The sequence below is a fragment of the Bison bison genome, unplaced genomic scaffold (assembly GCF_000754665.1).
Source record: "Bison bison bison isolate TAMUID 2011002044 unplaced genomic scaffold, Bison_UMD1.0 scf7180017864172, whole genome shotgun sequence".
NCBI classification, from domain to species: Eukaryota; Metazoa; Chordata; class Mammalia; order Artiodactyla; family Bovidae; genus Bison; species Bison bison.
The window spans coordinates 514456-541365 of NW_011494744.1; the positions used below are offsets into that span (position 1 = coordinate 514456).

The 26910-nt window shown below is 36.9% G+C and overlaps 1 protein-coding gene across 2 annotated transcripts; it reads left to right on the plus strand.

The window, feature by feature from the left end:
- On the plus strand, positions 1–26036 carry NOC3L (nucleolar complex associated 3 homolog (S. cerevisiae)). Of its 2 annotated transcripts, none has more exons than XM_010842168.1 (21): positions 1–129; positions 1059–1266; positions 4134–4266; positions 5152–5309; positions 5908–5967; positions 7293–7423; positions 8444–8605; positions 8972–9065; positions 10738–10913; positions 11321–11449; positions 15787–15918; positions 17566–17646; positions 17979–18079; positions 20153–20225; positions 20310–20373; positions 20460–20531; positions 20869–21050; positions 22299–22427; positions 23113–23210; positions 25091–25175; positions 25522–26036. In XM_010842168.1, exons 1-21 carry the CDS (start codon positions 121–123, stop codon positions 25648–25650), a joined length of 2406 nt encoding a protein of 801 aa, XP_010840470.1. In that variant the 5' UTR covers positions 1–120; the 3' UTR covers positions 25651–26036. The 2 variants fall into 2 exon arrangements, with proteins under 2 accessions (XP_010840470.1, XP_010840471.1); XM_010842169.1 differs by having other exon boundaries at positions 5908–5961.
- Positions 26037–26910: the final 874 nt, after the last annotated feature.

A 26910-nucleotide genomic window follows, 5' to 3' on the forward strand; every position in this document is an offset into this window, starting at 1 on the left:
AGTGGCAGTTTCCGGCTGGCTCAGTGTTGCTGATTTCGCACGTGTGTTGCGGGTTCGGGATTCCTGGATTACCACTGTCACTGGCGAATTTGTCTAGCCGGGTACCCTGCACACTTAAGGATGAAGGCCGTAAGTGACCTCAGAAGCCTGGTCCCCGCGGCTTAGGACCCCTTTGGGTCACAGAGTCGCTGCCGATGTATGGGGGCGGCGGCAGTGGCCTAGATTAGGGGCTCCCTGGACTCCCTCCTGGCTCTCCGCGCTGTCAGCTTCCTCTCCCTTAGACCTGGCTCCTTTTTCACCCACTGTGCGCGTTTGGCTTCAGCGGGCCGCAATGACACTAGCACGAAGTCTTGAGTTCATAAGATGTCAGACTTGAAGAGTTCTTCAGGACCATCTTTTGAACCCGTTATTTTACAGACGAGAAACGGTCCTGCTTTCAATAAGTTTATGAGTCTTGGGACCTGAGATAAGTCCTTTTTTTTTTTTATTCCTAAAGGTAAGTATATAGAAAAGCACATTGTAATCCACATGCAAGTTCAGTTTTGTTTTCCTTACTTTTAAGGGTCTTTGTCTTGATCTCTTTAAGCTGTAGCTTCATCAGTAATATAACAGCAGTCACTACCTCTAGGCTGTTGGCGGTAATATGTTAGAGCACTTTGTAAACAGTTAAGCGATATGTAAATATCACTTGTTATTGCTACAGACAGCCAACATTTTAATCTTAGTATGCCAAACTACAAGTGTTAAACTAGCCTTGAATAACTGTTTACCAGTAACTCAGTGGTTTTTCACACTTTTTTGAGTCTTAGACCCTTTTGAGCCGCTGTGATTTCTGCTCACTGTAGGAACCTCCCGTTGAATAACTCCTGATCTAGTGCTGTTCTGTAGGATTAATGCCATAGTGTGGCTTTAGCTCTTATATGCAAGACCCGTGACTGTGAGACATTAAAATTGTGGAATTGGCGTAATGAAATAATCAATTCTTTTTAACCTGATTTTAAAAATAAAGTAATTTATTTTTCTGAGTATTCAGTGCCCCTTCTGTTGTTGTTTTCTAGAGAAGAAATAAAAAACAGGTTCCAAGCTTTCGGAAGTTGTTGAAAACTAGTAAAGTCAAACTTGAGAACAAGCTAAAAAACAAACAGTTTAAACAACAAAGCACTCTCAAGAAGTACCGTAAAGAGCAGAGGAAACTGAGGCAAGCTGTAAAAGATGCTGTGTCTAAGAAACCTGTTCCATTGGAGGACCCAAAGGAAAAACAACCAGGTAACTGTGAAAACATTCCTGTGTTCCAGTTTCTATTGATTTGTTCTAAAATATTCTTCATGCAATAACTTTGCTTTTTAGTCATCACTCCCAGGGAAGGATCGTAGTCCTGTGTGTTTCAGTCAGTATGAGAAAACATTTTAATGCAGTATTCATGGTGAAAGAGACCCAGCTTCTGCTTTTAGTTTGTTTAGAAAGCAGATCTGAAGATTTTCAGTGCATACTTGGGAAACAAACTCAGAATAACCATGTAAATAACTTTTGGGCATTCCAGTGCTACCACTTTCCCATTTCACTGGCAGTTAGCTAAGGAAAGAGTATTGCTTTTCTCTGATGCATTCTTCACAGTGTTGCCAAGTGTCCTTAGTTTTCTCAACTTCTGGCTTTCTTTTCACTTGAAATGAAATTGAGCTGTAATTGTCAAGGTTATTCTTTTGTCACCCTGTTCAAAACTCCCAAGTACTCAAAACAGTTAAGGAATGTGACCATTCTGAGTCAGACCCATTTTGCTACAGCAGAACTTGCACTTTCAGAGTATTAATATTTGACTATATCTGACTTTTCTTTCTTCCTGTTTACATCTCATTCTCTTCAGATAGATCAGATCAGATCAGTTGCTCAGTCGTGTCCAACTCTTTGCGACCCCATGAATCGCAGCACACCAGGCCTCCCTGTCCATCACCAACTCCCGGAGTTCACTCAGACTCACGTCCATCGAGTCAGTGATGCCATCCAGCCATCTCATCCTCTGTCGTCCCCTTCTCCTCCTGCCCCCAATCCCTCCCAGCATCAGAGTCTTTTCCAATGAGTCAGGTCTTTGCATGAGGTGGCCAAAGTACTGGAGTTTCACCTTTGGCATCATTCCTTCCAAAGAAATCCCAGGGCTGATCTCCTTCACAATGGACTGGTTGGATCTCCTTGCAGTCCAAAGGACTCTCAAGAGTCTTCTCCAACACCACAGTTCAAAAGCATCAATTCTTCGGCGCTCAGCCTTCTTCACAGTCCAACTCTCACATCCATACATGACCACTGGAAAAACCATAGCCTTGACTAGACGAACCTTTTTGATCCCTTGGCAACCATGCTATTGTGATGTATAAAAGGGCATGGGACTGGAAGTCAGGATGCCTGAGCTTTTCTCAGATTTTGTTTCTTACTAGTGGTGTGGCCTTAGTCTGTCACTTAATCTTCATTTATTTAAGAAAAAAAATACTTCATTTATTTAAAAAAAAAAATAGGCCTTGCTTGAGTTAGATATGTTTAAAGATCTATCTAAATTTCAGAAGAATTAAAAAAGCATGATATGTTAGGTATTATATGTTAAAAATAAAAGCAAAAAATGTCTTTCTTCTTACATGTTGAGCATCTAAATTAAGTCTCTTAGGGAGTTGGGTATAGGTATAATGTTCAAGTGAAAGACCTGGGTTAGAGAGAATAGTTTTGCAAATTATTACTATATAGATGGTAATCAAAGCCTTTGACTTGAGTAAAATCACCATGGAGACTGTGTAACATAAAAATAAGAGAACCCAGAAAATAATTTTAAGAAACGCCAGCATTTAAGAAGTGAGTAGAGAAACCTGTAATGTGGTTTGAGGTGGAGCCAGAGAATTAGGAAGAAAACTTAAATTGTATATGTCTTAGAAATGGAAAGAAACATGTTTCAAGAAAGAAGGAAACTTTTTATGTTCTAACATGAAGTAGTCTATAAATGATGAACAGTCATGTATATTGGAACTTCCACCCACTTGAAATTATAGGTTATCACCAGTTGAGTAAAAAGGAGAAAAATATGTATGTACACATAAACTCATATGTGAACTATCACAGTAAGAATTAAAAAAAAAAAAAAAATAGACTTTGCTTTGACCCAGAGATCTCACTGCTAGGAATGTATCCTATGATTATTTGAAAATATTTTCTAAGAGTATATATGCCCAAGCATGTTCGTTGCAACACTGTTAATTTATGGCAATTATTATGGCATATTTGGCAGTATAGCAATTATTATGGTTAATTATGGCAAAAATATGGAAACTATAAGGGGCTTCCTTTATGGCTCAGTTGGTAAAGAATCCGCCTGCAATACAGGAGACCCTGGTTCGATTCCTGGGTCGGAAAGATGTGCTGGAGAAGGGATAGGCTACCCACTCCAGTATTCTTGGGCTTCCCTTGTGGCTCAGCTGGTAAAGAGTCCACCTGCAGTGTGGGAGACCTGGATTCGATCCCTGGGTTGGGAAGATTCCCTGGAGAAGGGAAAGACTACCCACTCCAGTGATCTGGCCTAGAGAATGCCATGGACTGTATAGTCCATGGGGTCCCAAAGAGTTGGACATGACTGAGCAACTTTCACTATGGCAAAAAAAAAATTATTTTGAAAATAATCAAAATGTTCATCAGCAGGGAATTGTTAAATGATATAAAGATATACAATATCATACAGTTGTTGAGACTGAGAGCCATATTCTAGCTATATGATCTACCAGATCTTTGCAGCAGATGACACAATTATCATTGCTTCCTCCTCCAAAAAATTTTTAAGCTGCTGCATATTTTTCTCTTACATGTAAATTTAACGAATTTAGGATGTATTTTAAATTCTTACGCTTGGTGTAAGTGACCTGGCATTTAGAATGCTCTTGGTGTTTAGATTTAAGGGGTCAAAGATGCTAGCATTTTGCCTCCCCCATGACAACCAAGTACAGCAAAGAATTGTCCTGCCCAACACGTCAGTAGTGCTCACGTTTAGAAACATTGGGCTAAGGTGGTTGAAAAACATAAGCTTGTCCTATCATAGACACAAAAACACAGGATTCTATGTCTCTAATACTAATTCCTGATTTTTTTTTTGTTGTTTGTTGGAATAGGTAAAAGGATTGAGAGGGAAGAGGAAGAAGAGGAGGAAGCCCTTCCTTTAGATATGATGGATGAAGATGACTTACAGTTAATGAAAGATTTAGGACAAAGAGCATCTTTTCTAACGAGAGACATTTCTTCCAGGTAGTACTTCACTTAGATTATAGTCATTCACATCCTTTCAACGTTAAAAACTTGGTTCTGAATTTTACTCAGGTGGGTAGTGCAAGATGCTGCTCATCTCTGAACACTGGAGTTTGTAAACTGTAAACCCTGTTCTGTAAACCTTATTCTGTTTATTTCGTAAATAAAATTAGCTCATAAAAAAATGATTTTATTTAGTATAAATCTTTATTTCTTTTGAGTCTGAATAGTGAAGCAGAGTGAATGGGTGACGTACGCTCTCTGTTTGAGGCAAAACAGTCCCGAGTTCCTTATGGCCACATTACCCATGTCTCAGTCACCGTCACCCTCCCATGCTTAATTGCTCAGTTGTGTCCAACTCTCTGTGACCCCATAGACCACAGCCTGCCAAGCTCCTCTGTTCATAGAATTTTCCAGGCAAGGTTATTGGAATAGGTTGCCATTTCCCATTCCATGTTACCATATCAGGTAGGTATTATTCTATTTCACAGAAAGGGAACTGTTTTCCCATAGTCACAAATAATGGATCTGAAATTTAATACTTAGGTGAAGTCCAAAGTCCATGCTATGTTCTGAAGGTTTGGGGAAAGTAAAACATTTGGCACAATGTCCACGTTGGCTCTGTGGAATACTCTTCAAAAAAAAAATCTGTAACTTTACCTTTATTTTGCCGCTAAAGGGAAAACTAAATGTAAGCCATAGTTTTATGGCTTTATATGGTAGGCCATATGATTCGTTTACTATACAAATGTCTCTTATGTTCCTGATCTAAGTGCTAATATCTTTATGCCTATTAAAGATTTGGTTAGTGAGTTATTTTTATGTACTTTTAAAATGATAAGTCTCTTAAGTTCTTTTTTAAAAATATTGAAATTTTTCCTGCAGTGAGCCTGTTCACGTCAAGAAACGGAAGCATGAGAGTGTTATAGATAAATATGAAAAAATACCAAGAACTCTGCAAACTGCACCAGAGAAGGAACTGATTCACTTACTTCCTATCAAAGATAAAAGTGGTATAATCCCACAGACCAGAGAGAAACCAGGTGAATCTGATCAGCCTGTGTATTAGGTTAAAATTTTGGTCCCTTACTAATATCACGTTCAAAATTTTCTCATTCAAAATTTATTTTACTTTGACTTTTACTCATATCTACAAAACAGGGTAGCTACAGTTAGTCATAGAGCAAAGTTGACAATTCTGGCCGGAAATACAAATGCTTATCTCATAGTACAATTATGCCCATTGTACTGTGAGTACAGCTGAAGCTGCAAGGTTAAGATGATTCTTTTCAGAGTGTTTCATTTTTTTGTTTCTAAAATTAGAAACATACTAGTCGTCCTTTTTTAGCCTCTCTTTTTTTCATACGTGTATTTTTGTGAAATAAAACACAAAAGTCTGGGACTCAAAGATGTGAAATTATGTGGTTTATCAAAAAAATCTGCCCATAAAGCTACCATCTGGGCAAGAAATACTGCCAGCACTCAGAAACATCCCTTCTGCTCCCCTTAATCACTAATTGTTCTCTCCTAATAAAAGTAACAATTTTCCTGAGTTTTATGATAATCACTTCCCTGATTTTCCTTGTGGTTTTACAATTTATGTATGTTATCACATTTTTAATATGCATATTTTCCATATAGTTATTGACAGTAACCAAGACGAAGAGGATCAAGAAGAGATGGAACCTGAGGAAGGTAATGGTATGCATCTTTCTAGTTACTAACTGTTAATTGAGAATTACTTTTTTTTTTTTTTTTTACTTAATAGTGAATTAGTTTTAGATACAAGCTGGAATGTGCATTTTGGAGTATTGGTCATTTCAAGGTCATTTTGAACATTTTCCCACAGTTTGAAAATCTCACCTCGTGTAATTTGATTGTTTGTTGCCCTGCCTATGGAAAATTTTATGCACTTATATTTGGTGATGTCTAGGCATGCGTGGAGAGTCTGATAAATTATTACTATTTTGAATTCTTTTTAATCATAATTTAAGGACCTGCCTACAATTAACTATTAACTTTTTAACCTAAAGGATAAAAATGACTCTGGTATAAAATTATTTTGGTTCTTTCTTAGAGCAGTTATACTTTATGTATGTCTGTTTTACATAACTAAATGTGGGTTCTAATAGTTGGACCAGTTCTAATCACAGTTAAACTGAAAGAACATATTTTATGGTTTAAACTATATTGGGTTGGAATTTGTGATAAAACAAGCTAGTTAAGTTTTACTTTGTCTTAGCAAACCTTATTAGTGTAAATGAGATTACGGGGCAACTATTTTAACTGTTTTGGGTCATTCTTCATAGGCTTATAACAGATTATGCTTGTGTGTTTGGTAAATCTAGTTCCATGTACATTTCTTAAGGTAGATGTATTTTGCATAGAGTTGAAGACAGAGGAGCATGTTTTTTACTTTTTAAAAACTAATTCAGATTGTTCTTTCTCTTAATTTGTATGAATTATTGTGGGTTTATTAGCACAGTGGGCTTCCCTTATAGTTCAGTGGCAAGGAATCCCTACCAATGCAGAAAACGTAAGTTTGATCCCTGGGTCAAAAAAATCCTCTGGAGAAAGGAATGGCTACCTGTTCCAGTATTCTTGCCTGGGAAAGCCCACAGACAGAGGAGCCTGATGGACTGCAGTCCATGGGGTCACAAAGAGTTGAATGGACATGACTTAGTGACTAAACAACAGCAACAGTTAGCATAGTACTTAAGAATAAGAACTCTTAATCAGACTACCTGGATTTAAATCCCATTTCTGCCACATATTTGAGCTTAGGCAAGTTACTTTCTCTTTGCCTCAGTTTATCTATAAAATGAGGCTAATGATAGTATTTGCCTCATGTGATTGATGAGAGATTTATATGTATTAATAGTAATCTTGGCTCATAGCAAGTACTTGGTAAAAGTTAGCTATCATTATGGTTGTTTGTTACTACAAGAAAATTATTTTAATCATTAAGATTCTTGGATACTTGTAAATAAAGAAATGTTTAAGAGGTGAAACCTAATCCATTTCAGAGATAATTGAGAAGCCCATTAAGGAGCTGACATTAGAAGAACATTTAATTGAGAGGAAGAAGAAACTACAGGAGAGGAAAATGCATATTGCAGCCTTAGCATCTGCCATATTATCAGATCCAGAAAGTAATGTAAGTGTAACTAATTTCCTTAGGCTGTTCATATTATGTGGTGTAATAGTCTGATCTTTTAAGATTCTCTTCTTAGCTATAAGCACACATGGAAAGGAAGGACATTAACAAAATGGTAGTAACTGAATTAAAATAAGAGAGTACATAGAACCTTAGCCTAATCCAAATCTGAACTTTGTTTCTTCTGTGATCTTAGAAAAGTTGCTTGAACGTTCTGAGTCTTATTTTTTCATCTCTGAATGAAGATATTGGACTATACTTGATGTATGTAACAATATATTTCAGAAAGTGTTTTCAGGGAAATAAGACACATGTTTTAAGAAAACTCAGCGCCATTTGTGGCAACATGGATGGATCTAGAGATCAGCAGACTGAGTAAATAAAGTCAGAGAAAGACAAATATCATACGATATCACTTATGTGTGGAATCTCAGTAAATGATACAGTTATAGAAAACAAAATTACAGTTACCAAAGGGGAAAAGGGTGGGGGAGGGATAAATTAGGAATTTGGGATTCAGATATAGATTATTATAATCTATATATAATATAGATCAGTAACAAAGATCTACTGTATAGCAGAGGGAACTATATTCATTATTTTGTAATAACCTATAATGGAAAAGAATCTGAAAAAGAATACATATATGTTTGTATGGGTATAACTGAATCACTTTGCTGTACAACTGAAACATTGTAAATCAACTATATTTCAATTTAAAAAAAGGTAGCATCATTAAAAGAAAACTCAATAAAAAAAGAATTTCTAAAAATAGATTAATAAATGTAAACTTTTTAAAGTATATTTTTTCTAACTGCTTTTTTAACAAAAATTTGATGAACTTACAACTTTAGTGATTTATGTGTTGTTAACGTGAGCAGTGTCTGGAGCTGTGTGTGGCTGGACTAGACTGTGAGCCGTTGTGTGAATTCCACTTATTGTGCCAGATGTGTGGTGGTTTTCTTTTGTTCATAATTATCTTGCCATTTCTCTAGCCTTATATGTTCCTTTCTTTAACAGATTAAAAAATTGAAAGAATTACGTTCTATGCTGATGGAGCAGGATCCTGATGTGGCTGTTACTGTTCGAAAGCTGGTGATAGTTTCTTTGATGGAGTTATTTAAAGACATTACTCCTTCATATAAAATACGACCCCTAACAGAGGCAGAAAAATCCACCAAGGTAATGCTGGATATAACTGCTACACAAGCTGGAAACTTTGCTTTGCTAGAGACAGGAAAAGGGCTTCCCTGATAGCTCAGTAGTAAAGAATCTGCCCACAATGGAGGAGATGTGGGTTCAATCCCTGGGTTGAGAAGATCCCCTGGAGGAGAAAATGGCAACTCCCTCTAGTATTCTTGCTGGAAAACCCCGTGGACAGAGAAGCCTGGCAGGCTATAGTCCATAGGATCACAAAGAGTCAGACACGACTTTAGCAACTGAGCATGCAGAGGTGGGAGAAATAGTGGGGGTACTCATATTTTGTGCTAATTTAAAAATGGATTTTAATATTTTGATTTAAGAAAATGATCTTTTTGGTCTCTTTAGATTCGCAAAGAAACCCAGAAATTAAGAGAATTTGAAGAAGGCCTGGTTAGCCAATACAAATTTTATTTGGAAAATCTGGAGCAAATGATTAAAGGTATATTAAAAGTATCCTAAGAGTGTGTAGCACACTGAGCTGTCATCAGGAAGGGGAATTCTGTATTCTGTCCTGTGTGTTGAGTCAGTGTAGTGTATGATGAGGGACAGAGTCTATAGTCAGACTTCCTGAGTTCAAGTTCTGGTTCACCTCTTAGTACCTGTGATAGGCAAAGGACTTAACCTCTCTGTGCTGCAGTTTTTCTGTCTATAAAATGGGAATAAGAATAGTTAAAGTACTATTCTTTAATAGTATTTTGATGCTTTTCTTTAATAGGAACAATCCAGTCTCATCGAATTGTTGTGAGGAGTGAATTAATTTATAGGTATGAAGTAGGATTATAGTGCCTGTACTAGATACTGTGCATTATCAGCTATCAGTATTAGTATTATCATTGCTGCAGTCCTGTACCTAGTAAATAGTTGTATGTTTCTTGAATTTATGAATGGTTAGAATTTATTCTACTGTTTTTTATTTGGAAGGAGTGGTCAGGGGAGAAAGATAATGTGATTGGACGTAATGAGTGCCTTGAAAATGGACTTAACATTTGCTTTCTCTTCGTTCAGAGGAGAAAGGGCATAGGAATCATTCTGACATGAATGGGGAAGAGATTCTTGCCAAGGCAAGGAGCTTTCATCTGACTCAGTTGGGCTCCTTTACTCAGTGCTGGGTCTAAGGATCACCCAGCTGCCATCTCAGCTGCAACAGATCTGAATCTGTTGGCCCAGTAAGGACGTGGAATGGGGTGGGTGGCATGGATATTGCTTCTGTGCTCTGTCATCTCAGCTGGAACCTAGATACTAGCATTTATTTATCTATCATAATGTCAAGATTCTTCCCTGTTGTAGTGTGTGTCAATATTTTCCTCCCTTTTAAGGCTGAATAATATCCAATTGTATGTACACCCTACATTTTGTTTATCCATTCATTTATCCATTATGAAGTCTTGTCAGTAAATAGAAAATATTGTTCTTAATTATGGTGAATGCAGTCTCTTGAGGAAAAATCACATTTATGAGAAGCAAGTTCAAAACAAAGGCACTTGGGGAATTCCTTGGTGGTCCCATGGTTAGGAATCTATACTTCCTCTGCTGGGGGCACGGGTTCGATTCCTGGTAGGGGAACTAAGTTACTGTATGCTTTGTGGTACAGCCAAAAATCTAATTAATTAATTAAAATTTTAAAAGTCACTGTCTTTCTCATCTCTGGCTGTGTATGATGAAGAGGGAGGTGTTGAACCTACTTTAGAAAAAAATAGGCATATTTTCGTATATTCAAGTATCTTATATTCTTGATACTGTGTTACAGTACATTACAGAGTGTGTGTGTAGATATTTCTAGAAAAAAGGTACTGTGAATCATCAGTTATTATGAAGAAGTTAAACCTCTTGTGGACCTCTTGGGTAAAGATACCACAATGACCATTAGCACTAAGCCCAGGGAAATGATGTAAGATCTAAGATCCTTGTAATTGTGGGGAGAGTCAGAAGATGAATGATGGTAGGTAAATGTTAGTGATAACATTTGTACTTGTGTCTTAAGCGTAGACAACTCTTATTTAAGAATTCAGATGATATGTTGATTTTTCATATGATTGCCTGTTGGTGTAAAATAAGCTAATTAATTGAAATTTTAACCAGTGAGTGAAGTAACTCCAGTTATCTTTTGTTAGACTGGAAGCAAAGGAAGCTGAAGAAAAGCAATGTGGTTTCCTTAAAGGCCTACAAGGGCCTGGCAGAGGTGGCTGTGAAGAGCCTGTGTGAGCTGTTGGTGGCCCTGCCTCATTTCAACTTTCACAACAACATCATTGTGTTGATCGTCCCTCTCATGAATGACATGTCAAAATTGGTGGGTTGCTTTTGCTGCTTTTCCTTAACAGAAAATCCAAGACCATGTGATTATTGTTTTCCTCTCTCTCAAAATTGTTTTGGAGCTCTTATTTATTGCTAAAATGGGGTCCATTAAATACTGTCTCTTCAAGAAAATTGTTTGAAAATAAATTTGTTGCAGCGATTCTGAGTAGCAGCTGGTTTTACCCTCTGGGGAACATCAGGCTTGTGTCTGTACACATTTGGTTGTCACGACTGTGGTGGTGGGAGGAGGGGATTGTTGCCGCTGGATCTGGTGGATAAAGGTCAAAGAGGCTTCTAAACAATATATAGGACGGGCCCCCACAACAAAGAATCACCTGGCCCAAAATGTCAGTACCGATGCAGTTGAAAAACACTGGTTTAGTGTAACATTTTATTTTTCAGATATCTGAAATGTGTTGTGAAGCAGTGAAGAAACTGTTTAAACAAGATAAATTAGGCCAAGCTTCCCTGGGTGTAATTAAAGTGATATCTGGTTATGTGAAGGGCAGAAATTATGAAGTTAGGCCAGAGGTAAGCCTTTCTTTTCTCACCTCGCATTGTGTTTGTTTTTAAAGTACAAAGTTAATTTTCAGTTGTTATGAAGCATTTATTTTTTGTAGAAGTGTATAAACTATAAAGTGAAAGTACTCCCCCAAAGTAACCACTCATAACAATTTGGCGTGTATCCTTCTATCATAGACATTTATGTATAGAGACATGTTGTGTTTATATTTTAAAGTAAAAAATGGGTTTATACAATGGAAACTATTCTGGAGTTTTTATGGATTGTGGATTTATGTAAAGGGCTATCCCATTCTTTTGAACATCTGCCTTAGTATTCTGTTAGGTGAATATGTAGTCCCTACTTGAGGGGCGGCTGAGTTGTTTCTAGATTTTTGCTATTACAGTCAGCATAGAAAAGAACATCTTGGCCATGTTATTTTTTCACACTTGTGTGAATATTCTGTGAGTTAAATTTCTTAAGTGTTGATACTGTGTCCAACAGTATACACATTTAAATATTTGAAAGAGAAAATCAAATTGTCCTCCAAAAACATTTGAACACTTGTGTTCGCACCAGTGATGAGTGTCATTTCCCTACAACCTACCCAATGTTGAGTATTTTCACTCTTTAATCTTTGTTAGCCTGGTGGGTAAAAAAATTGTATATTAATAGGTGGTTTATTTTGTTTACACATTGTTCTTAGTAAGGTTTTGCTTCCTTTCATGCATTTATTAGTCATTTGAATGTTTTACCTGTTTGTATTGTTTGCCAGTTTTTTCCCTCAGGTATTTGTCTTTCTTAATGATATGTTAATAGTTTTTAAAATACTCATTTATGTCAATAAAAACTATGTACTAGGCGCTATTCTGGGTCCTAGGGATAAAGTAGTGAACAAAAGAAACAACAGGTCCATGTTTGTTGAGCTTACATTACATAGTAAGCACATTAAATCTTTGCTGTATAAATTGCAAATATTTGTTGCTGTCTTTTAATCTTGGATTGTGGTCTTTTTGCTTCATAGAAGTTTTGCATTTTAATTATTTTATGGAATTGATTTTCTTTTTTTTTGTATTCAAGAATATGAAGTATCTTACCTTGATGTTCTTAAGTGAAGTTTTATGGTTTTCTTCTTTTGGGCCTTAGATATCTTTGTTAATTTAATTTTTTACAGTCTTCCTTTGTCATCAAAGCCTTTTCATCCCCTGAAGCTGATCATTTTTGCTGAACTGCTAAAATTACAAATACTGAGCTTAAATATTACTCAGAATATTAGAGTAAGCAGATAATAGGGCTTGAACACAAAACTGGATGTGAGGAAACACTTTTATTTTATCGATGCTAGAATATAAACTGCTTCCTTTACTTTCTTGGTATTTGTTTGTTTTGTATATTTATAGTTTTTACAGTGATTTTTTTTTTAAGGTGTACAATGTGATGATTTAATGTATGTATACATTGTGAAATGATTACCACAGTCAGGTTAACACAGCCGTTACCTCTCATAATTACCCGTTTTTCTGTAGTGAGACGATTTAAGACCTATCCTCTTAGCAAATTTCAAGTGTATAATGGAATATTATTAATGGTAGTCACCATGCTGTACATTGGATACCAGAACCTATTCACCTCATAACTGAAAGTTTTGTATCCTTTGACCAGTTTCCTTATTTCCTCCACTCCCTGGCAACCACCATTCTATTCTCCGTTTCTATGTGTACCACTTCTTGAGATCATACAGTATTGGTCTTTCTGTGTCTGGCTTATTTCTCTTGGCATAATGTCCTCCAGGCTCATCCATGTTATCACAGTTTGCTTTATTCATTCATCTGTCCAGCAGACATGTAGATTGTTTCCATATCTTGTCTTCTGTGAACAGTGCTGCCGTGAACATGGGTGTGCAGGTATCTCTTTGAGATACTGATTTCATTTCTTTTGGATATATATCTAGAAGAGGGATTGCTGGATCATATGATAATTGTAGTTTGCACTTTCTTGAGGAGGCTCCATACTGTTCCAACATGGCTGTATGAGTTTACATTCCCACCGACAGTGTCCAAGGGTTTCCTCTTCTTCCAAGTGCACTGTGTGCCTGCTTGGGTGCTTAGTTGCTCAGTCGTGTCTGACTTCTTTGCAACCCTATGGACTGTATCCTGCCAGGGTCCTCTGTCCATGGGATTCTCCAGGCAAGAATACTGGAATGGGTTGCCAGTCTTTTCTCCAGGCGAATCTTCCTGACCCAGGAATCAAACCCAGATCTCTTGCATTGCAGGTGGATTCTTTACCGGCTGAGCCACCATAGCCTTTCTGACAGATGTGAGCTGGTATCTCACTGCCGTGTTTATTTTCATTTCTATGATGATTATGCTGTTGAGCATCTTTTCATTTGTCTGTTGGTCATTTGTTGTTCGTTGTCTTTGGAAAACATACGTACTTAGGTTCTTTGTTCTTTTTTAAGTCAGGTTATTTGTTTTTTTTTCTGTGAGTTGTTTGAGTTCCTTAGTATTTTGAATGTTACCCCTTACCAGATACATGATTTGCAAATATTTCCCCCCATTCTGCAGGCTGCCATTGCATCTTATCAGTGCCTTTGCATGTGAAAGGTTTTCAGTTTCATACAGTCTCACTTGTTTGCTTTGCTTTTGTTGCCTGTGCTTTTGGTGTTATATCTAAAAAATTAATGCTCAGACCAGTGTCAAGGAGCTTTGGCCCTGCGTTTTCTTTTATAGGGGTTTTATGGTTTGGGGTCTTTAATCCATTTTGAATTAACGTTTATGACTGGTAGGATAAGGGTCCACTCTCAGTTCTATGTATGGATATCCAGTTTTCCCAACACCAATTTTTGTAGACTGTCCTTTTCCTGTTGTGCATTCTTGGTTCCTTTACCAAAGATTAGTAAGGGACCATGCACTGCTTTCTTTGATTTGGAGTTATTTATTTTGGGAGGGGGCTTCCCTGGTGGCTTAGCAGGTAAAGAATCCACTTGCAGTGCAGGAGACACTGGTTCAATCCTTGGGTTGGGAAGATACCCTGGAGATATTTTATGAGCACACAGAATACTTACAAAATACTAAAATCTTCTGATACCTAGAATGATTTCAGGTGTAGTATTTATGCTTTTCATTCTTCCTGGTTTCCATTCCACACTTTAAATGAAATTCTCAGCTTTCTTCAAAATGTACGTGTAGGAACTTAAAAATAATACAAACCTGTAGTTCTCCAACCGCTCCCCACCCCGCCTCCTGCAACACACACACGCAAACACAATGCTGCTGTAACTGCAGGTCAGTAGGGTGGTTTCTTCCCCAGAAAGTGTAGGATTTTAAGCCCCTTTTCTTTGTGTTTGGATGGCCGCTGTAGCACACGATACATCAATTTCTGAATTAGTTTCTGTTTTTTTTTTTTTTAATGGCTTAAGGCAGTAGTACTCGTGGTCCCTGGACCAGCATCGGCTGGGCCCATATGACAGACCTGCTGAATCAGAGACTGAGGATGGGGTCTAGCTGTTTGTGTTTTAACAAGCCCTCTGAGTGAGTGTGATATTTGGTCAAGTTGGAGAACCACTGGCTTAGAGAAATTGTTTTAAAATGAATAACACTAGTCTTCATATTATTTTTTTATTGGGGGAAAAAAGATTAGAACTGTTAACTGCAGAATTGAATCTGATTTGGGAAATGAAAGCTGGTTTGAAAGTGAAAGTGAAGTCGCTCAGTCGTGTCCCGACTCTTTGCGACCCCATAGACTGTAGCCTACCAGGCTCCTCTGTCCATAGGATTTTCCAGGCAAGAGTACTGGAGTGGGGTGCCATTTCCTCCTCCAGGGAATCTTCCCAACACAGGGATCGAACCCAGGTCTCCCACATTGTAGGCAGACGCTTTAAGCTGGTTTAGAGATATCTAAAACATCCTCTCCCCGCATGCTGGTCCAGCCTTTTCTGGCCTGTCTGCTCTTGCAGTCCTGTCTGCCGGTGCCACATTGTGTTCTCTTCTTCTGCTTCTCATTTCATTGCAAAGTAAAATTATGTGTATTTAGACAAATGCTAGTGTCCTGCTGCTGCTGCTAAGTCGCTTCAGTCATGTCCGACTCTGTGCGACCCCATAGACGGCAGCCCACCAGGCTCCCCCGTCCCTGGGACTCTCCAGGCAAGAACACTCCAATCATAGACAAATTACTGAATATGTTTAGCAAAAAGATAGTAGAACTTTGTGTAAAATGTGATAAAAGATGTTGCAAAATTTTTTTGTTTTTTGGATTTTTTTTTTTTAGCTTGAAGGAAGGAAATAACATTTTTAATGCTTATTCTGTTTAAAGTATTTGAGAGCAATATAAATAATAAGCTGTGTATTTGTGTTTTTTTCAATAACAGATGTTAAAAACATTCTTGTGCCTAAGAATCAAAGAAATAGAAGTGAAAAAAGATACAGAGGATATTAATAAACCAAAAAAGTTCATGACTTTTAAGGAAAAGAGAAAAACTCTATCAAGAATGCAGAGAAAGGTTTGATTGATTTCCTTTTTGGTTTTAATTGATTTTAGAGTAAAATCAATTAGGCACAGGTTAAAAATCATAGTTAAATCATATATAAATATATTTAGAGGATTTTATTTTCCCCAGTTATTGCAAAGAAATGTTTTATGAAATCAGCTTTAACTGACAATTTATTAGCAAAGAGCAACAGGTGAAAAGGTTTTCTTGCCATGTTGTCTTTTATCCTTTGGCTTTTTCTTGCCGTGCTGGCTTTTAAGATCATCTTAGATTTGTTGTGATAACACAGATTCCTTCCTTAAAAGAAAGGGTGTATTCATGTGAAGTTGGCAACAACATAGGTTTTAATTGAATCTTGTTTCTCTGTTGCTTTGTATTTGAAACCCAGGTTGAAATTCCAGACTTTTATTTATTTGCTATGGGACTTTGTAAACTTTTTTTTTTTAGTATTTTGAGAAATAGAGCTAATAATAGCTCTGCCTTGCCGGGGTCACTGTGCAGTTTAAATAGAATAATATAGGAAAACCACTTAATGGAGTGTACAGCACTGGGTGTACTATATAAACATTGGTTACCACCACCACCATCATCATCATGATCTCTTCTCAAAACATTTCTAAACAGTTTATTAGGTTATTCAAATGGGTTATTAGGAACAAAATAAAAGGTCATTTCCAGAAATATCCATCTTTGAATGGGTCTAATAACTTTTGAAAACAAGACAAATATCAGAGGGAGGGGACACATGTATACCTATGGCTAATTCTTGTTGACGTTTGACAGAAAACCACAAAATTCTATAAAGCAATTATAACTCAGTTAAAAAATAAATAAATTTTTTAAAAAGGCAGAAATGTCAAAATAGACTTAGTGATTGTTAACAAATGAAGGTTAATATTTAAATTATTTATACTACACTCTCCTAATGTAGGTTGGACATGCCTGTTAGGAATAGCATGTATGTGGCTACCGTGGGGAATCAGAGATTCTTAGCAGATCTTTAACAACTTCATGTGAAGGGAGGAAACTATTCCTCACTCAGTCCCCTGTGTCTCAGGCAGTGTAGCAACCACTGTTTGCTGCTCTTACAGCAGGAAGGAGTGGGAAAAAATTGTTTTTTTGTTGAATTTCTGTATGTTTAGTATCTAGTTTTATGCATTATATGTTAATAAGTTTGGGAAGTATTGTTGATGACTGGTTTCCACGTTTTTCGTGATTTCACAATAAGAATTCTTTCTGGGCTGAGCATGTCCATTTTTTCTTTTTGAAAGAATTTAAGTTATAGAAAATTTAAGTTACAGAGAGTAACAATAGAATTTAAGTTACAGAGAGTAGTATAACATATCCCATGTATTTATCATTCTGAAGAGCAAGTATTAATACACTTCAGTTTTTTTTCTTGAAAACACTGGTGATGGAGTTGGAGTCCCTTTGTTCCTCTCTCCAATCCCATTCTTCTGCCTTCCTCCTCGGAGGCAGCCACTGTCATATAATTGGTTTGTGTATGTTTCTTATCCATGTTTTTCTATTTTTGCTTGTATTTGTATCTGTAGACAATCTCTGGTGTTGTATGTGTTTCATAATACTGACATATAATGCGTCTCTGAAGCTAGCTTCTTCACTCAGTGGTACACCCTTGTTTTTAAAATCTACTTTCAGTGGAAGAAAGCAGAAGAGAAACTAGAGAGAGAACTTCGGGAGGCAGAAGCTTCAGAGAGTACTGAGAAAAAACTTAAACTGGTAGGCGGTTTCACACATTCTCTTATGCTTTTAAAAAGGTTTTGTTAAATAATCTTAACTAGAGACATTGTTTCAACTTATGGTTATACGACTTTGGTTTACTTCATGGGGCTTAGGTGTGTGATATGCAGGAAATAGTAACCTGATTGATGATGGTAGTTTTAGGAAATAATAGGATGTGTATCTTCATTCTGTTTTGTTGAAACTCTTAAGGTTGAATAGCGAGGAGGGATGGGAAAAGACAGAAAAGACTGGGCTTTCAAAAGTGATCGTTTTGCTAACTTGGGAGAAAGTGTACTAGGTTATACTGAAGTCATTTTGTCTGTTCTCAGCACACGGAGACTCTGAACATCGTGTTTGTAACCTACTTCAGAATACTGAAGAAGGCCCAGAGGTCACCTCTCTTGCCAGCAGTTTTGGAAGGTCTTGCCAAGTAAGGGCTGTGTAGGTTGAAATCTTTTAAATTCTTTCTAAATAAATAAGACCAAAATAATCATGAATTTTAAACAGGGCTCACTAATGATAACCTCGTGTCCTTCTCAGTTCTCATTCCTTTTTTATTTGTTATTAGCCTTTCCTTGAAACTATTTGTAACACTACACATTTTTTGGTTTTCTCATCTCAAACCTTTAGTTTTTTTTATTTCCTTCACTAACTCTTTCCTCCAGCTTACTCAGTTCTCACCGTCCCTAAGATTCATCCCTTCGTTCTGGTTTCCTTTTGCTCTGTAGTCAGTTTTTGGTCTTATATAATCTGTTCCTCTTAAGATAGGTCCTTTTGTATTTTTCTGTGAACCCTGATGAACCTGTTGGGGGATGTGAGCCAGAGTTATGGTCGTCATGATAGTTTTCTACAGTTATTTGAGATATTGTCCCATAGAACAGTGCTATCTAATAGAAATATAGTGTAAACTACATACGTAATTTAAAATTCTCTTTTAACCACATTGAAAAGGAAAAAGAAACAGTGAAATCAATTTAAGTATATTTTACTGAATTTATTTTATCTAAAATATTATTTTGACATGTAGTCAGTGATAAACATTAATGAGATATTTGGCATTCCTTTTTTCATAATGTATCTTCGAAAAATGGTATATATTTTACATTATAGCATATCATCTCAGTTTGGACTAGCCGCATTTCAAATGCCAGTGGCTACCATTGTTTGGAAGCCCAGCTTTAGAGATGGGACTAATGTCTGGAAGATAGAGAAAAGGCAGACTCTGTTCAATAAAGAAGAAATTACTTCCTAATGACTAGAGCTGTTTGGTGATGAAATGCTTTGCCTCATAAGATAGTGTGGTTCTTGTCATTGAAAGAGATGTTAGTCAGAGATTCGAAGAGAAGGTATTATTACATTAGGGAGGACCTGTTTGTTTTTTCAGTGACCAATTTCTTTTTTTAAACATAATGCTCATTTATTAATACAAATTGAAATAATACAGTTAAAAATTAAAAGATCATAAGTTCCCTTCTTTCCTTTACCAGTATATAAATCTGCCTACCTACCTTTCATATAGATTGAATCTTTCACACAAATGTATACTGTTCTGTAACTTTTCTTTTTTTGATAAACAGTTATTCTGGGTATCCTTCCTTGTTAGTATATACAGACCCACTTTTAAGTTCATGATACTCCATTTTATGGATATATAATACTTTATTTGATCAGTGCCCAGTGCTACACTGGAAATAGCTTCAATGTACTTGTGTGCGTATATTGCTAGGTCAAAGAATATGTTCATTTTAAATTTTGATAATTATTGCTATATTACTTCTCCAAAAGGTTGTACCAATGCACAGGGAATCTGTGACCTCTAAGGTCTTTCCTTCTAAGATTTACTTAGTGTCAAAGGCTCTTGCACTAATTCTGAAGAGATATCCTGACTTGAACTACTTCAGTGCCTAACGTTTTATAGTGTACAGAGTGCTCTGACATTTAGTAGCTCACATGATTCTTTAACTCTATTGAGTGATCTCAGTTATTTCTAGAAATAGAAGGCCAGAATTTAGGATTATGTAGGTAATTAATTGAAGAGCCTGAGCTGGACACTAGGTCCAGCATTTCTTTTAAGCTTTCCTAGGGTTCGTTTTCTTATTAATAGCAAAATCTCTCCTCTCTTCCTTCTTCCTGCCCCATTTTCCTAGAAGCTGGAACTGATGACTCCTTTGTTACTTAGAACATCACTTGGGCAACTAGTCAGCTTGTCTCAGAGCTGACTCTTTGCTCTTAGCAACTTTTTTCTCTGAGCAGGAGTATTTTTGAAATATATTTAATTTGTTTAGTGCCTCATATACTCCTGCTGAGTATAGTGTCTAGTTGTGTATGAATTGTCCAAGAGGCCAGTATGAATTAATGAAAAATATAATCACTGTCATCTCTAGCATAGCTAACATTTTGAAACAAGTAATATTAAAAACACCGTTTTAAAGTCAAGTTTAATTTTTAAGCTCTTTATATCTATTTTTATGTTACCTTTTAACCAAATTCTGTTTGATTCTAGGTTTGCTCACCTTATCAATGTGGAATTTTTTGATGATTTATTAGTAGTTCTACATTCTCTCATTGAGTCTGGTGTAAGTAACTCTACTAATGAATTACTTTTTAAGATATAAATTGTAGTTATTCTTAATGTCCTTTTTTGTCTTTGTCTTTTGAAGGACTTAAGCTATCAAGAAAGTCTTCACTGTGTCCAGACTGCTTTTCATATTCTTTCTGGGCAAGGTAAGATAGTTTCTTGACCAAGTTTTGTTTGTCTTGGCCTGTGGAGGCTGTAACATACCTAATTGATGTTTGTTGTTATTTCAAAGGTGATGTTCTGAATATTGATCCAATGAAATTCTATACTCATCTTTACAAAACACTGTTCAAGTTACATGCAGGTACGTATGTTTAAGATAATGTGTTTTTAGTAAATCTTTATCTTTTAAGAATATGTTATGACTGCAGTTCTAGTCAATGAGAATTGAGAAATAGGAGCTGGTACATAAAATGCCAGCCTGCCAGTGCCACACATCTGTATTTCAGAAAACTTTTGGAGTTGACTGGAGATGAATTCCAACTCAGAGCAATACATGGGCAGGGTAGCACTGCTTCATCAATTAGGGAGATGATGTGGGACAGGTATGACAGGTTCATCTGAGATTTTTCAAGTGCATTGAAGTTGCGTAATGAAAAAGGGATGAGACCAGCCCTGAAGGGTCTTACCTGCTGTTTCAGGTGCTACGAATGAAGGCGTTGAGACCGTCCTCCAGTGTCTTGATGTCATGCTGACTAAACGCAGAAAGCAAGTTTCTCAACAGCGGGCCCTTGCCTTCATCAAGCGCCTTTGTACCCTTGCTCTTCATGTGCTTCCAAATTCGAGCATTGGCATTTTAGCAACTAACAGAATATTAATGCATGTAAGTAGGGTGCAAACAGATGGAGCATCGTTCTTGCTATGTAACAACGGTGTTTTGTTTGATATATGTCTTTTCCCCCACTTACAGTATTTTTTAATTATAAAAGTAATTCATATTTGTGATAAGATTAAGTAATAAAAGAAGTACATAAAATTATGAAAGGAAAACATTCCACTCCTACTGACACTCTCCAGAAATAACCATTTTTACCAGGTGGTGCATATCCGTCCAGAAGACCTTAAAAAATTCATATATAAATGTGTATGCTAAATACACACAAGTAGTAATTACTCACTTCATGTCCAACTCTTTGCGACCCTGGAGACTGTAGCCCATCAGGTTCCTTTCCATGGGATTCTCCAGACAAGAATACTGGAGTGGATTGCCATTCCCTTCTCCAGAGGATCTTCCCGACACAGGGATTGAACCCTGGCCTCCTGCATTGCAGGCAGATTCTTTACCATTTGAGCTACAGGAAGTCCTAAACACACACAAACAGAATTTTTTTTCTTTTAATGGAGACGGGATTATGATATACATTTCCGTTCTACAACTTTTCTTTTTAATACTTATTGGTGGCGAACACATTTTTGTGTCAGTAAAAATACAGCTACTTTGTCTTGTTAATGACTGCTGGTTTAACATGGTTCTTAAAAGCACTGTTACAATGCTTTGCAAAAATTAATTCACTTAATCTTCATAGCAACTCTGAAGTAGCTACTATTTTTCTCATTTATAGATAGGAAAAACTGAGGTCCAGAGAAATTAAGAAACTTGCCTAAAGTGACACTACTAGTAAGTTGCAGAGTTGAAATTAAAATTTAAGCAATCTGGCTTTTACACTTTGCATTTTTCTTTTGATGGGTGTAAGTTGTTTGCATCTCTGCTATTATAAATGATGCTATAGTGAATATTCTTATATGTGTATCTAATGTAATTATTTCTATAAGAAGGATTCCTAAAAGTGGGGTTGCTGAGTGAAAGAATATCTGTTTTCTTTTGCAAGATGAAATGAATTATTTTCAAAGCAAGCTAAGAAAATATTCTTTTGCAATTTTTGTTCTGTTATGGAGCAAACTTAAATTGCAGAAATTAAAACTAGGTATAAAGTACATGTACTTATATCTCATATGTAACTATAGAACCAAATTATGTTTAAATGGAAATAAAAGTACAGAATCCAATAGCATCCTTAAAATTAATAATATTGTTTTAATTAGTCCTTCTTTTTCTGTGACATTTTTGCAGACTTTCCCTAAAACAGACCTGTTGCTTGACAATGAATCTCAGGGGAGTGGGGTTTTCCTTCCTGAGCTGGATGAACCCGAGTACTGCAATGCTCAGAACACTGCTCTTTGGGAATTGCATGCACTGCGGGTAAGAGGATCCCCCCCCCACCCCCCACCCAAGCCCCTTCCTTTTTGTGAAAAAATTTTTCAGTTTTTGCCCAAGTAGCTATAATTGCCAGAGAACTTAATGTATTTTGTTTTGGGACTGCCTTTCCTACAATTCCTGTCTTAATATTCCACATCTCACTTTGCTCTTGCTATTAAGATGCTGAGATGCATTTTCTAAGGAAGCAGAAAGTGGTGACAGTATTGTAGGGTGAGATTTCCTGAAATCTTTCCCTGACACTATTCAAAATAGAAGATTCGTTATGAGGCATATTTGTATTGGGTCCTATCCAGGGAGACTTCGGAAGCCTGCCAGTTTCAAGAGGGTTTCACCTATGTTGTGACCCTATAGTGTGAACAGTAGCATTCGAGTGGAAATACATTTCAGGAAATCTGTTGTAAACTAACTTTTTTTACTCTGAAAGAGAAATTGCCTTTTGATTTTCCTTTTCATACTGTAAAAGCAAGACTAAGCTACATTACTAGTAGCTTGGTCATCAGACTTGGAATCTTGTGAGCAAAGGTACTGTTTTTTCTGTGGGTGGGTGGTTCTAATGAATTAGATATGCATTTGTAGTTTTTAGAAAAACTGGTGTTTATTAAACTGTGGCTTGTGTCTTATAAAATACTGACCCGCGCAAAATGTGGTGGTCCTCTTTCCCCTTCAGCGACATTACCATCCCATCGTGCAGAGGCTCGCTGTTCACCTCATTGCCGGAGCCCCTTCAGAAGGCTCGGAAGCGCTCAAGCCAGAATTGAGCCGAAGGTAGTGTTTAGTGTCGCCTTATTATAGAACTCCAGATTACCACTGATAGCTGTTTTGATTATGAGAAATCTGTTTTTTACAAAGTAATAGATTTCAAAATGGAAAGTGGCCATTTGGTCATCTGGATTTGGTCCACTTCATTTTCTTGAGTTATTCCAAGGAGAAAACATTGCTAACTGAGATTTGGTTTGTTTTGAATAATTACTTTTTTTTTTAGTTATAAAAAGTTTTTCACACATACAGGTAAATAGAGAGAATAGTGAATCCCCAGGTGCTTATTATTTAGGGTTAACTTTTAATAAGATGATGCCATATTTGCTTTATGTGAAGATCCCTGAGTCTAACCAGACTCCCCTTTTTTCCCCCTCTGAATGGTTCTGCTAGGACCAGAAAGGGAGAAGTGAAGAAGCAGAGAGAAGTGCTTTGAACCCGGCCACCTAGAAGGCAGCAGTTTCTCTTGTTAGGCCTCACAACTATCTTTTTGTGTCCCCTGACTGGTCAGAATCTGGACCAGCACTTACAGTGTTTCTCTTCCAGATGGGGAAAGGGGTCCTTCTAAAAGAAGTTTCTTTACCCACAAGTTTTTATTCTGAAAAATTTCAAAAAGTACAAAGAAGTTGAAACAGTAGTAATTATTTTTTCTCTCCCCTCACCCCCACACAAGATCAATTAGGAAATACTTGGTTCTACAGAAGACACCTTTGTGATAGTCCCGACACTCAGAGCTATTACAGCCCCACTGGTTTCTTTAATCAGAGACCACAGACAGGTGGCCTGAAAACAAAATTTTCTGGTCTAGTCAGTGTTTGAGAAAAAGTCTGATTAGTTGCTATATTGTAAAATTTGGGGGAATTCACCTAAAAATCACATTTCCAGCTTCTCTTGAAATACTGGAGAGATGACAAAACAGATCTGTATTTTTACATCATAATAGTCAGCTACCCACCTCTCTTAATGAGGTATAAATTGTAATTTCCTATAAATTCTTTTCCTTCTAGGTAGGACAGAGTTAACCTTTGCCCTTCTTCAGTCTCAGATCATTAAGGATTCATTTATATGCAAGGGTATGGACATTTATTCTGTCCTGATTGGCCTCTCCTGGCTTCCAATCCACGCAAACTGAAGAATTACACTGTTGGAAATCCGTGGAAGATAACTCCATGCCTTGTGTTCTCACGACTAACTTAACACTTAGTTGCATATCTTTCACATAACTGATTGAGTTGAGATTTGATCACATTAAACTTGAGGTCTTTTGCTCAGCCTTCTTTTCGTTCAGGCTTATATTTATCCGTGTATACCAGACCTATATGAGGTGGATTTAGTTGGATAATGAAGTTTTAATATGGGGATTTAGGACTTATTTTATATGTATGTTTTGCTGGTTTTCAAAGAAAACAAAAGCACTAATTAGAAAATATATATGCATCCTTAAGTTCATCACAGCATTATTTACAATAGCCAAGATATGGACGCAACCTAAATGCCCATCAATACATGAATAAAGAAAGTGAGGTATATATGACTGGAATATTACTCAGCCATGAAAAAAGGCATTAAAGCTTGCCCTTTGCAACAACATGGATGGGCATAGAAGGTATTATGCTAGGTGAAATAAGTCAGAGAAAGACAAATACTGTATGATTTCACTCTCAAAATAAATGAACCAACAAAATAGAAACAGTCATGGATACAGAGAACAATGAGGGGGTGCCAGAAAGGAGGGGGTTAGGAGGAGAGAAGTAGGTGAGGGAGATTGAGAAGTATATATTGAGTACAAACTGTTTTCTCTGGGTACGATCTAATTCTTCGGGTGCAGTCTAACTTTTCAAGTTATGGATAGATTGGTGCCTTTACATTTCTTATGTTTGTTATTATAGATCTGCTGCAGAACTTTTTGAGGCTTATAGCATGGCAGCAATGACCTTCAATCCTCCTGTTGAATCTTCAAACTCCAAAAGGAAGGTATGTGATGGTTTTCATAATTTTTTTTAAAAGATGGAATAAAAACTAAATGTCTCTTAGTAACTGATTTCAACTTGCTAAATTGTTTTCTAGGTGGATTTTTTTTTTTTTTTTTCATGTCTAGGAGCTGATGGTAGGGTGAATTTCTGGGATTGGATTCCCTTGGAGACAGGAGACTTGATTCAGTGTAGACTAGCTGGCGTGTCCAAGACCTGATGCGGGCCCTGTCATTGTTACATTCCGTGTGCTTTGATGTCAGCTGTTGCCATCTGTAGCTTTGCTCATGGCTTGTCTTTTGCTTACAGCATAAGCAGACTTTTAACTCATACTTCTAATATTTTTTCAGGATAAAGTTTTACAAGGGGATTCATTTTTGAATGAAGAGTTAAATCAACTGATCAAAAGACATTGCAGTCAAGTTGCTACTCCGTTGCCTCTGGATTTCACCAAATGTTTGGAAACATCACTGCGGTAGTGGAAGAATGAGGAGTCGGTGGACTTCCTGTATATTTGTGTGTTTGTGCGGGTGCACATAAAGATTATTGTTAATTCAGGACCTTCTCTTGAGGAGAAAGAATTATCTTTTGCGTGGCACACGGTTCTGTCCCAATCCTAAAAATATGCACAGGAAAATCAAGACTATGAGATTCCTTTTTACCAGTTACTCTTTGTAACCAAATAAATCTATTTTTATTGCACCACCATGATGGAAGCGAGAAACATTCTAAATTTGAGTGTATATATTTTTATGAACATTTTTGAGAAAAGGAAAAACAGCTTTCAATTGGGTACCAGGTTCTTTGGCTCTTCCCGGACAATAAACTTCAAGAAGTAACCTAATTTGGTATATGGGAAAAAGAATGAGTGCTCATCATGGTTGCTTTCATGGAGAGTTTGAGTGTGATTCCAGTCTCTTTGAAGTCCTTCATATTTTCTGACATGCTCTGGAGGGTGAAAGGGGAAAAATCCCTTCCAGGTGGAAAAAAACAAGTCTGAGACATTACCACTCTGTCTTAAGGATAAAAGGTATCCAGTGAGGGTCTTCTGGGTTTCCCAGGTGGCACTAGTGGTACAGAGCCCACCTGCCAGTGCAAGAGACGTAGGAGAGACGGCTTTGATCCCTGGGTCGGAAGATCCCCTGGAGGAGGTCTTGGCGACCCACCGCAGTGTTCTTGCCTGAAGAATCCCGTGGACAGAGGAGGCTACATGGGATTGCAATCCCATGGGACTGCACAGAGTTGGACACTACTTACGTGGCTTAGCATGCGTGCAGCACGAGGGGCTTTTATTTTATTCCCCCCGCCCCCTTTTTTTAAATGGTGAAATGCCTATTCTTAGGAATATAAATAAAAAGTAGTATTTTATGTGACTGTTGCCATATTCTAGGAATGGCCTATGAAGTAAGTGTTTTAAATTACCTGTTTATAAATATTCTTTACTGTGAACAGTTGAATAAAAAAGCTTCCTTTTTCTATTCTTTTGAGAATTAAAAAAATGCACAGCAGTCCAACTAGTTTCTAAAATCAGTTTTAGGCTTGATTATTTAATGGTGAGAAATGTATGATTCAACATATAAATATTTGCTTCTAACCCACTTTTTAGATATTAAAAGCCAGAAATGTTATGAATCTTTGTTTAGATGACCTAGGGGTCTTTCCCCATTGGAACACAAGTGACCAGTATGTGTCGCAAATCATTTATTTTTCCAAACATATATAAATACATGTATATTTCA

Excerpts from the sequence above, each read along its gene's own strand:
- NOC3L (XM_010842168.1), top strand. Across the intron at positions 20,226-20,309 it reads ATTCTCTCATTGAGTCTGGT|GACTTAAGCTATCAAGAAAG; the intron begins GTAAGTAACTCT and ends TGTCTTTTGAAG. Across the intron at positions 22,428-23,112 it reads GGGAATTGCATGCACTGCGG|CGACATTACCATCCCATCGT; the intron begins GTAAGAGGATCC and ends TTTCCCCTTCAG.